The sequence below is a fragment of the Oncorhynchus tshawytscha genome, linkage group LG16 (assembly GCF_018296145.1).
Source record: "Oncorhynchus tshawytscha isolate Ot180627B linkage group LG16, Otsh_v2.0, whole genome shotgun sequence".
Taxonomy (NCBI): domain Eukaryota; kingdom Metazoa; phylum Chordata; class Actinopteri; order Salmoniformes; family Salmonidae; genus Oncorhynchus; species Oncorhynchus tshawytscha.
In genome coordinates this window covers 20,518,785-20,532,171 of record NC_056444.1, presented here as the reverse complement: position 1 = coordinate 20,532,171, position 13,387 = coordinate 20,518,785, and the positions used below count along the sequence as shown (strand labels likewise).

At 41.5% G+C, this 13,387-nt stretch overlaps 1 protein-coding gene across 1 annotated transcript; it reads right to left on the bottom strand.

Moving 5' to 3' along the window:
• Nucleotides 1–15: 15 nt before the first annotated feature.
• On the bottom strand, nt 16–12,185 carry slc51a (solute carrier family 51 subunit alpha). Its single transcript, XM_024403222.2, has 8 exons — nt 11,886–12,185; nt 3,292–3,443; nt 2,515–2,588; nt 1,967–2,125; nt 1,426–1,537; nt 1,174–1,320; nt 847–952; nt 16–531 (listed from the first exon to the last, which is right to left on the bottom strand). The coding sequence occupies exons 1-8, from the start codon at nt 11,953–11,955 to the stop codon at nt 377–379; spliced, it is 975 nt and encodes a 324-aa protein (XP_024258990.1). The 5' UTR covers nt 11,956–12,185; the 3' UTR covers nt 16–376.
• Between the last annotated feature and the right edge of the window lie 1,202 nt (nt 12,186–13,387).

Below are 13,387 nucleotides of genomic sequence, written 5' to 3'. Positions count from 1 at the left end.
ATGCAAAAACAAATCTTTAGAGCAAATGTTTCAAAATGTATATATTATAAATGGCTCATGATAATACACTATAATGTTCAACAAGGCTATGGCAAAAGATACAACTTCTGAGGAAAAATACATTTCTGAAATAATTCTTAGATTACAGTTACATAATAGCAACACTTTCCAAACACACTGGCTGAGGGATTATGACTTCTGATTCATTTTAACAGCATTGCTCACCCAGAAAATGCCATGACTGATTAAATTCTTACTGCAGACCTGTGTAACATAACATACACACATACTCTTTCTCTTGAACACACAGTCTTTCTAACAAAACCACACGCACACTTTGTCTCTAATACATGCACAGATACAGTCTCTCTTGCCCTCACGCTATGTCAGATTTATCGGCCGGTATAACCATCTTGGTGTGTTCATCGTCATTCTCGTCGTCAGGGAGTGGGTCATACTGGCGGCGGTACAACAGGCGGGTTACCAAGGTGATGATGAACATCTCCAGGATCAACAACTGTTGACTCATCACTACACACAGAGAGAGAAAGAAAGAAAGAGAAAAAGAGAAAGAAAGAAAAAGAGAAAGAAAGAGAAAAAAAGAGAAAGAGAAAAAAAGAGAAAGAGAAAAAAAGAGAAAGAGAAAAGAGAAAGAGAGAAAGAGAAAGAAAGAGAAAGAGAAAGAGAGAGAAAAAAAGAGAAAGAGAGAAAGAAAGAGAAAAAGAGAAAGAAAGAGAGCGAGAAAGAGAGGATATGTCACTTAAGTTATGTGCTTGCCTGAGAGCAGTAGAGTTTGTGTGTAATAAGGTATATAGTGATGAAGGGATGGATGGAGATAAGACTCACAATATCCCCTGGCCTGTGAGGAGTATGGTGGCGTGCAGGCGATGGTTCCGTTCATAGCCAGGATGTTGATGATGGCCGACTGGAGCTGACTCAGCACCAGCACCAGCTACACACACAGCATCATGGGTAAAAACCCAACAACATAACATAGGTAAACACAAAAAAGGACAACACTCTGCAGAAGTAAACAAGTAAACACAAGTTATCATTTGCTGAAACTGTTGTCATTTCAGGGAATTAATTAACTGACCTCTGATTGGTTGAGGAGGCCTTACTGTATATCTTTCCTCAGATTGGTTCATTTACATGGCATGTGTGTAATCTTACCTGGTACATGGCATATTTGGGGATGATCTTGAGGCTGCGCAGTGTGATCCTGAGGTGCATGAACATGATGGCTACAGGCCACAGTGCTATGATGGTCAGGACCCCCACACCTGGGTTGATCCAGATGGCTGCTCCCGTTATCGCCATCTGGAACACACACACGCACAGTGTTGGGAGTGTTTGTATTGAGAATGTGTTCTCTTCTTTTGAAGCCCAATTTTGTTTGTGTGTGTGTTGACACCCCACACTCACATCTGCGATGTCGAAGTTGCCATTGGTCCAAAGGATGATTGATAGTATGGTGAAGGCGATCTTTAGCACGGCAAACTGGAACGATCCCAACTTCAGCAGGAACAGACTCCGTCTGGGGAAAACCAGAGGAAAACATTCAACAAATATTTAAAATGGAAAATAATAATTAATTTGTACATATTTTTAAACGTTGTTATAGGCCATGCCTATAGGGGACAATGACCAGTAGGTGGTATACTTGGAGTGATAATGTTGTTATAGGCCATGCCTATAGGTGATAATGACCAGTAGGTGGTATACTTGGAGTGATAATGTTGTCAGATGTGCTGTGAGACATGGAGGGGCCCATACAGAGCCAGAGTGAGTGGCCAGGGGCACATTCAACCTGCCAGATCCTTTACAAATCCACTGTTTTACTGTTTTACTACTAATCTAGTAGCTGGACTCTGACGCAACTAAGAAACAGGTCTTGCTATGAAGTACATTTGATCCTAAACAGTGTGTGTGTGTGTGAGTACGTGTTTGTGTATGCATGTGTTACCGTGTGATGTTAACATGGGGTAGACAGGGACAGCAGCAACAACAGGGACCAGTACTGATCCTCAGTTTGTTTTTCCCTGCTCGCCGTAGAAACGCCTCGTCACCCCCCACTTCCTCAATCATCAGCACCAGGAACTTAAACACTACGATCGCAAAATAGCTGCGGAGACAGACACACATTACACACCCACACCACAAATATACAACAAGGGAAGGAGGGAATAAAAGATGGACAGAGGGAGAGATGGGTTTGGAAAGAACTACACAAGCATGGATTTACACACTCAATATTGTAATAGTGTTTTTAGTATCGCTCTGTATGTTTTGCTGACACAGTGTGTGTCTTCCTACATAGTTTCCTGCCTGTCACAGCAGGGGTCTGAGATCCAGAGAAGCCCGGAGCCACACACAAACAGACACTGGGAGAGAAGGAAGGTGGAGGAGAGGAAAGGAAAGAGGATATTTCAAGAAAGAGAAACTGATATGTAAAGAAAGCGAAAGACAGAAGGAAAGAGAGAAGAGAAAAGGAGCGAAGAATGAGTGACATACCAGGCAGAGGTCATGTCAGTGAACATGGTGGCTCGGGGAATCCACATCCCCAGACAGGACATGGTGGCGATCACCTGACACACACAGACATACAGACTTAGTCTGGATGCTTTACCAATGCATCCTTCCTAAACGTGCTACTGCCCTAGAATTTCCTAGTAAATGGACAGGATGGGACCTGTTCACTGGACGTGCTACCTTGTCCCGGACCTGCTGTTTTGGACTCTCTCTCTACTGCACCTGCTGTCTAACTCCGAATGATCAGCTATGAAAAGCCATCTGACATTTACTCCTGAGGTGCTGACCTGTTGCACCCTCTACATCCACTGTGATGATGATGATGATTATCATCATCATCATCATCATCATCATCATCATCATCATCATCATCATCATCATCATCATCATCATCTGACCCTGCTGGTCATCTATGAACGTTTGAACATTTTGGCCATGTTCTGTTATAACCTCCACCTGGCACAGCCAGAAGAGGACTGGCCACCCCTCATAGCCTGGTTCTTCCCTAGGTTTGTTCCTAGGTTCTGGCCTTTCTAGGGGGTTTTAGGCTGGGTTTCCCTACAGCACTTTGTGACATCGGCTGATGTAAAAAGGGCTTTATAAATACATTTGGTTGATGGGTCACAAGTTCACAAAACTTTTGTTTTTTGGCCGCATGTCTTTGTACTGTAGCACAATGAGTTGTCACAGAGAGGACATGAAAGTAGTAAGTACCAGATTGCACCTTTAAAGCCTCCTGATAAATCGGTATGTTCTTACCGGCGCTGCCCCGTTGACCCAGATGATGGCACTCTTCTTGTGGGAGGGAACCTTCCGGTAGATGTACCAACACTCCTCTATGTAGACCAGCATGGACACCACTGCCATGAAGGTCAGCACAGAGTACAGGATGATACCAAATATGTCCAACTCTAAGGACAGAGAGAGAGAGAATAGAGAGAGTGAGGTGTGAAAATATGAGAGACAGATAGAGAGAGAGAGGTGTGAAAACGAGAGAGAGAGGTGTGAAAACGAGAGAGAGGTGTGAAAACGAGAGAGAGAGAGAGAGAGAGAGAAAGGTGTGAAAACGAGAGAGAGGTGTGAAAACGAGAGAGAGGTGTGAAAATGAGAGAGAGAGGTGTGAAAACGAGAGAGAGAGGTGTGAAAACGAGAGAGAGAGAGAGAGAGAGAGAGGTGTGAAAACGAGAGAGAGAGGTGTGAAAACGAGAGAGAGGTGTGAAAACGAGAGGTGTGAAAACGAGAGAGAGGTGTGAAAACGAGAGAGAGGTGTGAAAACGAGAGAGAGGTGTGAAAACGAGAGAGAGGTGTGAAAAAGAGAGAGGTGTGAAAATATGAGACAAAGAGAGAGAGAGAGGTGTGAAAACGAGAGAGAGAGGTGTGAAAACGAGAGAGAGGTGTGAAAAAACGAGAGAGAGAGAGAGAGAGAGGTGTGAAAACGAGAGAGAGAGGTGTGAAAACGAGAGAGAGGTGTGAAAACGAGAGAGAGAGAGAGAGAGAGAGAGAGGTGTGAAAACGAGAGAGAGAGGTGTGAAAACGAGAGAGAGAGAGAGAGAGGTGTGAAAACGAGGTGTGAAAACGAGAGAGAGAGAGAGAGAGAGGTGTGAAAACGAGAGAGACAGAGGGAGAGAGAGGTGTGAAAACGAGAGAGAGAGGTGTGAAAACGAGCGAGCGAGAGAGAGAGAGAGAGGTGTGAAAACGAGCGAGAGAGAGAGAGAGAACCAATTGTACAGATGGGCTCCAAACAGTGCAGAGACATTCATTGAAACATTGAACTCAAATGAAATGATGAACTCTATACAGTTTTTCAATAACTCACAGTACCAAAACAATAAAGATGGTGTCAATTCAGCTACCCAAAACATCAACTGCATATTCCAAAAAGCAGCATCAAAAGCAAATTTGAGAAAACCAAAGCAATGCAACATCAGAAGCAAAAATCAAAATGTTTCTGACAAATGGTTTGATAATGAATGTAAAACAATTAGAAAACACCTAAGACAAATGTCAAACAAAAAACATAAGCAGCAAAACAACCCAGAGCTACGATATGAATACTTTGAAACTCTGAAACAGTATAAACAAACACTGAAATGCAAGAAATTGAATTATACCAACAAGACACTTGATGAAATTGAAAACGCAATTGACCAAAATCAGTTCTGGGACATGTGGAACAATTTAAGCACAACAAAGCCACAAGAATTAGCCATACAAGATGTAGGAATTTGGAAAACTTATTTTGATAATCTATACAAAAACATCCCACAAAAAGACTTACAACAGAACCAATTAGAAATTAAAGAAAAATTGAACATCCTTGAATCAGTCATTAAAAACAACCAAAATCCATTAGATTACCCAATAACACAACAAGAACTAAATGAAAAGCTAAAATCTATTAAATCAAAGAAGGCTTGTGGTGTAGACAACATCAGAAATGAAATGCTGAAACACAGCACACCTGAGTTGCAAAATGCTGTGCTTAAATTGTTCAACATGGTGTTAACTTCTGGCTGCTTCCCTGATGTCTGGAACCAGGGGCTCATCTCCCTATCCACAAAAGTGGAGACAAATCAGACCCCAATAATTACAGGGGAATTTGCGTAAACAGTAACTTGGGAAAGATTTTCTCTAGCATTTTGAATTCAAGAATTCAAACCTTTCTTCAAGAAAAAAATGTAATAAGTAAATGTCAAATTGGCTTTCTTCCTAACCATCGCACTACTGACCATATATACACCTTACACACACTAATTAATAAACACGTCCACCAAAAAAAAAGAGGGCAAAATCTTTGCTTGCTTTATTGACTTTAAAAAAGCATTTGATTCGATTTGGCACGAAGGGCTATTCTACAAAATTCTACAAAGTGGGCTTGGTGGTAAGGTGTATGACTTAATAAAATGTATGTACACAGAAAACAAGTGTGCAATAAAAATCAAAAACCAAAGAACAGAATTTTTTTTCACAATGTCGAGGTGTGAGACAAGGCTGCAATTTGAGTCCAAATCTTTTCAACATTTATATCAATGAATTAGCAGACATGTTGGACCAATCTCCAGCCCCAGGACTCACACTATTTGACACAGAGGTGAAATACCTGCTATATGCTCATGACTTGGTACTTCTATCACCAACCAAAGAAGGTCTTCAAAAAAACATTAATATTCTGGAGCAATATTGCCATAATTGGGCCCTGGCAGTAAATTTCCAAAAAACTAAAATCATGATTTTCCAAAAAAAACCCAGATGTCAGAAACACAAATGTAAATTCACCCTGAACAACACCTTAATTGAACACACAAAAAATTACACCTACCTTGGTCTGACCATATCTGCATCGGGAAACTTTAATATGGCAGTGAATGCACTCAAAGAAAAAGCCCGCAGAGCAATGTATGCAATAAAAATGAAATTATTCAAAATCAACATCCCAATTAAAATTTGGACTAAAATATTTGACAGTGTAATCCTACCAATAGCACTTTATGGAAGTGAGGTTTGGGGGCCAATCAATAAACTGGATTTTAAAATGTGGGACAAACATCCAATTGAAGCCCTACATGCAGAATTCTGTCGGAAAATCCTACAAGTCCAGAGAAATACACCAACTAATGCATGTAGGGCAGAATTGGGCCGTTTTCCAGTAATAATGAAAATACAGAAAAGATCATAAACATTTTGGCTACATCTAAATTCAAGTCCAAATTCGAGTCTGCAATTTAAAGCACTTCAAACCCAAGAGCTGAGCCCAGAAACGAGCCCTCTCAGTCAGCTGGTGTTGGACCTCACCAACCAAGCTGACACCAGCACTGCTTCAAAAGAAAGAATTCCAATAAGCAAAATCATGAACCAGTCAATGGAATCATATTTACAATACTGGAAAAACGAAACAAAATCCCAAAGCCGACTAAATTGCTATCTGACCCTAAACACAGAATATGAATTGGCTGATTATCTCTCCTCTGTCAGAGATACGAAGCAGAGACAGATCCTTACCAAGTACAGGCTGAGTGACCACCGATTGGCAATAGAAACCGGCAGACATAAAAAGACATGGCTACCCAAAGAGGAGCGTGTATGTGGTCACTGCATGACAGGGGAGGTAGAGACAGAGATGCACTTTCTCCTTTACTGTGATAAATATTCCTCACAAAGAGATTCATTATTCACAGAAATTACAAAATTTATTCCACATTTTTACAAATTGAACCCAGAGGAAAAACTAAGAATACTCATGGGCGAAGGAGCAATGGCTCCTCTTGCAGCCAAATATGTATTTTCCTGCCATAGCCTGAGGGACACTGAATAATAACATCTGCATAGTAAACAGTAACTTACTTATTATTACTATTATTGTTATTACTTTAATTATTCATGTTTATCATTCCAAATATGGGTGGTAATGGTAGTGATAACAGTTTAGTGATGGTAGTAGTAGTCGTAGTAATGATGATTGTAGTTGTAGTACTGATATAAAGAAAAAGATGACCGTTATTTAGTTATAAGTTAGTTATAGTTTCATTTTCCATAATTTGATTTTATATTTATTGCATTTCTACTATTGACTGTTACCATTTTATTGTTATTATTATTATATTTAATTTTGTATTATTATTTACTACCATTTTATATTATTATTTGCTATCATTTATATTTTTGTTACAATGTATATTGTATACATTGTTGCTTTGGCAATATTGACACAATGTTTTTCATGCAAATAAAGCAGCTTGAATTTGAAAGAGAGGTGTGAAAACGAGAGAGAGAGAGAGAGAGAGAGAGGTGTGAAAACGAGAGAGAGAGAGAGAGAGAGAGAGAGGTGTGAAAACGAGAGAGAGGTGTGAAAACGAGAGAGAGAGAGAGAGAGAGAGAGAGAGTGTGAAAACGAGAGAGAGAGAGAGAGAGAGAGAGAGGTGTGAAAACGAGAGAGAGAGAGAGAGAGAGAGAGAGGTGTGAAAACGAGAGAGAGAGAGAGGTGTGAAAACGAGAGAGAGAGAGAGAGAGAGAGGTGTGAAAACGAGAGAGAGAGAGAGAGAGAGAGAGAGAGAGGGGGGTGTGAAAACGAGAGAGAGAGAGAGGGGTGTGAAAACGAGAGAGAGAGAGAGAGGGGTGTGAAAACGAGAGAGAGAGAGAGGGGGGTGTGAAAACGAGAGAGAGAGAGATGGGTGTGAAAACGAGAGAGAGAGAGAGGGGTGTGAAAACGAGAGAGAGGTGTGAAAACGAGAGAGAGAGAGAGAGAGAGAGAGAGTGTGAAAACGAGAGAGAGAGAGAGAGAGAGAGAGAGGTGTGAAAACGAGAGAGAGAGAGAGAGAGAGAGAGGTGTGAAAACGAGAGAGAGAGAGAGAGGTGTGAAAACGAGAGAGAGAGAGAGAGAGAGGTGTGAAAACGAGAGAGAGAGAGAGAGAGAGAGAGAGAGGGGGTGTAAAAACGAGAGAGAGAGAGAGAGGGGTGTGAAAACGAGAGAGAGAGAGAGAGGGGTGTGAAAAAGAGAGAGAGAGAGAGGGGGTGTGAAAACGAGAGAGAGAGAGATGGGTGTGAAAACAAGAGAGAGAGAGGGGTGTGAAAACAAGAGAGAGAGAGGGGTGTGAAAACAAGAGAGAGAGAGGTGTGAAAACAAGAGAGAGGTGTGAAAACAAAGAGAGAGAGAGGTGTGAAACAAGAGAGAGAGAGAGGTGTGAAAACAAGAGAGAGAGAGGTGTGAAAACAAGAGAGAGAGAGGTGTGAAAACAAGAGAGAGAGAGAGGTGTGAAAACAGAGAGAGAGAGAGAGGTGTGAAAACGAGAGAGAGAGAGAGAGGTGTGAAAACAAGAGAGAGGTGTGAAAACAAGAGAGAGGTGTGAAAACAAGAGAGAGAGAGAGAGGTGTGAAAACAAGAGAGAGAGAGAGAGGTGTGAAAACAAGAGAGAGAGAGAGAGGTGTGAAAACGAGAGAGAGAGAGAGAGGTGTGAAAACAAGAGAGAGGTGTGAAAACAAGAGAGAGGTGTGAAAACAAGAGAGAGAGAGAGGTGTGAAAACAAAGAGAGGTGTGAAAACAAGAGAGAGAGAGAGGTGTGAAAACAAGAGAGAGGTGGTAAAACAAGAGAGAGAGAGGTGTGAAAACAAGAGAGAGAGAGGTGTGAAAACAAGAGAGAGGTGTGAAAACAAGAGAGAGAGAGTGTGAAAACAAGAGAGAGAGAGAGAGAGGTGTGAAAACAAGAGAGAGAGAGGTGTGAAAACGAGAGAGAGAGAGGGGTGTGAAAACGAGAGAGAGAGGTGTGAAAACAAGAGAGAGAGGTGTGAAAACAAGAGAGAGGTGTGAAAACAAGAGAGAGAGAGAGGTGTGAAAACGAGAGAGAGAGAGGTGTGAAAACAAGAGAGAGAGAGGTGTGAAAACAAGAGAGAGAGAGAGGTGTGAAAACAAGAGAGAGTGAGGTGTGAAAACAAGAGAGAGTGTGAAAACAAGAGAGAGGTGTGAAAACAAGAGAGAGAGAGGGTGTGAAAACAAGAGAGAGGTGTGAAAACAAGAGAGAGAGAGGGGTGTGAAAACAAGAGAGAGGTGTAAAACAAGAGAGAGAGAGAGGTGTGAAAACAAGAAGAGAGAGGTGGAAAACAAGAGAGAGAGGTGTGAAAACAAGAGAGAGAGGTGTGAAAACAAGAGAGGTGTGAAAACAAGAGAGGTGTGAAAACAAGAGAGGTGTGAAAACAAGAGAGGTGTGAAAACAAAGAGAGGTGTGAAAACAAGAGAGGTGTGAAAACAAGAGAGAGGTGTGAAAACAAGAGAGAGGTGTGAAAACAAGAGAGAGGTGTGAAAACAAGAGAGAGGTGTGAAAACAAGAGAGAAAACAAGAGAGAGGTGTGAAAACAAGAGAGAGGTGTGAAAACAAGAGAGAGGTGTGAAAACAAGAGAGAGGTGTGAAAACAAGAGAGAGGTGTGAAAACAAAGAGAGGTGTGAAAACAAAAGAGAGGTGTGAAAACAAGAGAGAGGTGTGAAAACAAGAGAGGTGTGAAAACAAGAGAGAGGTGTGAAAACAAGAGAGAGGTGTGAAAACAAGAGAGAGGTGTGAAAACAAGAGAGAGGTGTGAAAACAAGAGAGAGGTGTGAAAACAAGAGAGAGGTGTGAAAACAAGAGAGAGGTGTGAAAACAAGAGAGAGGTGTGAAAACAAGAGAGAGGTGTGAAAACGAGAGAGATGACCAAAATCCCAAAAAGAACTGTTAAATTCTACAACTACCTAAAAAGAAGCGATTCTCAAATCTTCCACAACAAAGCCATCACCTACAGAGAGATGAACCTGGAGAAGAGTTCCCTGGGCAAGCTGGTCCTGGGACTCTGTTCACAAACACAAACAGAGCCCCAGGACAGCAACACAATTAGACCCAACCAAATCCTGATAAAACAAAAAGATAACTTGACACGTTGGAAAGAATTAACAACAAAAAAGACAGAGCAAAGGACTATAGAGTGGCAACAGTCTAAAGTAGCTTCCTTTCCTGGTGTCCTCTCTTCACCTACACTGGTGATACAATAAAACAGAGTGATGAAAGCAATAGGAGGGAGCCCACAAAGCTAAAGGACCTGTCCAGCTTTAGGGACAATACACAGGCCTCATCTAGGGGCTTGGTGATTCATTTTACCATTTTCTCTGGAGCTCATTTCTGACCTCCCAGTTCCAAAAAAAGCATATAATTGAAGAGATGTGTCAATTTCAGCGAAAGAGAAATAGTTGTTTTCTGGAAAACAAGGGTGTTTATGTGAAATCAAGACAAGTAGTAAAGAAAAAAAAAAGTTGGAAAACAGCACAAAGCCCTTCTGCCAAAGACTGAGTAACTAACTCACACATGCAAACACAAACTAAGACTGCACTAACACATACACAAATACACTTCTACACAACACACGTGTCAGCAGACAAAGCCATGTGTTATGGATGTGGGGAAAGAAAGTCCTTGCTCTGATTTCTGGGAAGAGCAACTTGATTTGTGTAACAGGCATAGACAGACACATAAGGACATGATTAGAGAAGAATGGGGGAGTGAGATGAGGGCAGCCGCGGAGGCCCTCACCCCAAAATGATTGAGAAGAAAAAAGAAAAAATGCTCTCTACTTGTCAGTGTTCCAAATGGGACATTTGTCTTTTTACCTAAATTGCATTCATGATGATAGATACATAGGAAGTTTCTACATGAGTGTGCTATGTAGATAAACAAGGGAATGCTGCTCTCTCCTTACATACAAATAGATACAAAACACAATGGCGAGTTCTATAACCATCACCAGTCAGAAACCTAAGGGCACAATTGAAAACAGCATCTAGTGCTGCATGCATATAGATAATATCCCCATAATCAAAAATCGACATACCTAAACATGCAAACACTATCAGATAGAATTCATAGCAAGAAGTGCACTGGAATGACTTTCAATCTCATGGGATGGGTGGCCAAAAATAACTAACTGAAAGCCACACCACCAATAAGCCAGGAATATGACCACATTGAGGCATATCACTGGCTAAAAGCACCATGCCACTGCCTACTTCATTTGTACTGTGTTCATCAGTCAACACATGTATATTTGAGCTTTAAAATAGCTATAGAACTGCACATTTTCCTCTCAGCCTCATGGCAAAATGTGTAGAATACCATGAGATTAGCTTTTTTTTTTAAATGCACGTCTCTCTTTGCCCCATGGCAAAATGTAGGACGTTAACTATCCCCCTGCCCCTGCAATGTTACAGATGCCAGTAACAGATGTTTTGATGCAGTGTTGTGAAATCATTGCTTCTTCACTTCAGCTTAGTTTACCACAACTTAACCATTAAGGAGGCAAACACACCCTCATTTCCAACACACACACACACACACACACACACACACACACACACAGATTCAGAGCTCAGGTGATGGTGTACAATATAGAACTGTTGGCCCTCACCCTAAAAACCCTACTGGTATGTTAATTCTACATTATAACAGCAGTTTGAAATCAGCAGGCACAGGAGAGTTTAAAAAAAATCATAAACAAGTCCCTGCCTGTCAGATTTAAATTATTTTATTGGATTAATGGGATTATTCGATTTGAAAAAGGTTAGGCTAATCTCTCCAAACTCCAACAGTCTCAATGGTGATTGAATTAATAAACAGCTCAATCTGTATTAATGTCACCTAAAATTCTACCTTACCTAAATGTGTGTTTAATAGCCCAGTGACATGGGTGGCAATGCATGTTTACGTTATGAGTAGGCCTAACCACTGGCAGATTGAAGAGAAAATAACGGCACTTGTCCCAGAACAGTTGAAAAGTTATCGATAGCCTAGTATAAAGAAGACGTCTATAGAAAACATAGGCCTATTCGAGCGGTTCAACTCACGGGAAATGATGTCGATGGCCACGGGAGGTCTGTCCCTGCAGCTCGGGTCGATGGTTCTGTTCCCGTCCATCCTCAGCCGGTCTGAGTAGAGAGAGGGCGCCGTTGACGAAAACAAAAAACTATCTATCCGTGCTCTGTCCCTCTACCACCCACATGCACTCAGTTGGCAGCAATGTCAATATTGATAGAAAATCTCAAAATAAATTATGTTGGAATGCTGCAAGGAACATGGGCTGCAGTTCACCTCTGGACTGCAACTGCGGGCAAACTCAGAGAAATCACCAGTTTCTAAAAACTTGGACCCGCCCTCAGCCCGGCTGCAGCGCACGTCGTTTTCTGTGAACAGAGTTGTCTCTAAACGTAGGGACACCTCCACAGGGTCAATTGTGAAATCACACCCAGCTCGTAGAATGTTTTTACAAAATAAAATCAAAGTCCTCCGTTTACTTGAACACAACAACAACTGTACGGTAGTACAGTAGTATATTGTGGCTTTATCAAGCGTTCTGTTTCTCTGATCCTACCCTGCTATTTTCATGCTGTTGTAGGAGGCTTATTGTTGAGTTTTTGTGGTTCAATCAAACTATATTTATAGAGCACATTTCTTACAGGGGATGTATTTCAAAGTGCTTAACAAATAAAATAATACAAGGGCAGAACGATAAAAGCACAATACGTTTTCTAAAATTACACAAATTAAAATAGTAAAACAATATTACAATAAAAGTAGGCTAGGCATGGGCCTCCCGAGTGGCGCAGCGGTCTAAGACACTGCATCCCAGTGCTTGAGGCATTACTACAGATCCGGGTTTGATCCCAGGCTGTAGCGACCGGGAGACCCATGAGGTGACTCACAATTGGCCCAGCATCGTCTGGGTTAGGGGAGTGTTTGATTGGGGCTTTACTTGGCTCATTGTGCTCTACCGACTCCTTGTGGTGGGCCGGGTGACTGCAGGCTGACCTTGATTGTCAGTTGAACAGTGTTTCTTCTGACACTTTGGTGTGGCTGGTTTCCGAGTTAAGCAGGCGGGTGTTAAGAAGCGTGGTTTGATTGGTCATGTTTCAAAGGACACATGACTCGACCTTTGCCTCCCGAGCCCGTTGGGGAGTTGCAGCGATGAGACAAGATTGAAAAAGGATAGATATATATATATATATATATATAGTCCCAGTCAAAAGTTTGGACACACCTACGCATTCAGGGATTTTTCTTTATTTTTTACAATTGTAGAATAATAGTGAAGACATCAGAACTATTACATAACACATATGGAATCATGTAGTAACCAACAACAAAAAAAGTGTTAAACAAATCAACATATATTATATATATGTTTGATTCTTCAAAGTAGCCACACTCTGCCTTGATGAAAGCTTTACACACTTTAGGCATTCTCTCAACCAGCTTCACCTGGAATGCTTTTCCAACAGTCTTGAATGAGTTCAGGCATACGTTGAGCACTTGTTGGCTGCTTTTCCTTCACTCTGCAGTCCAACTCATC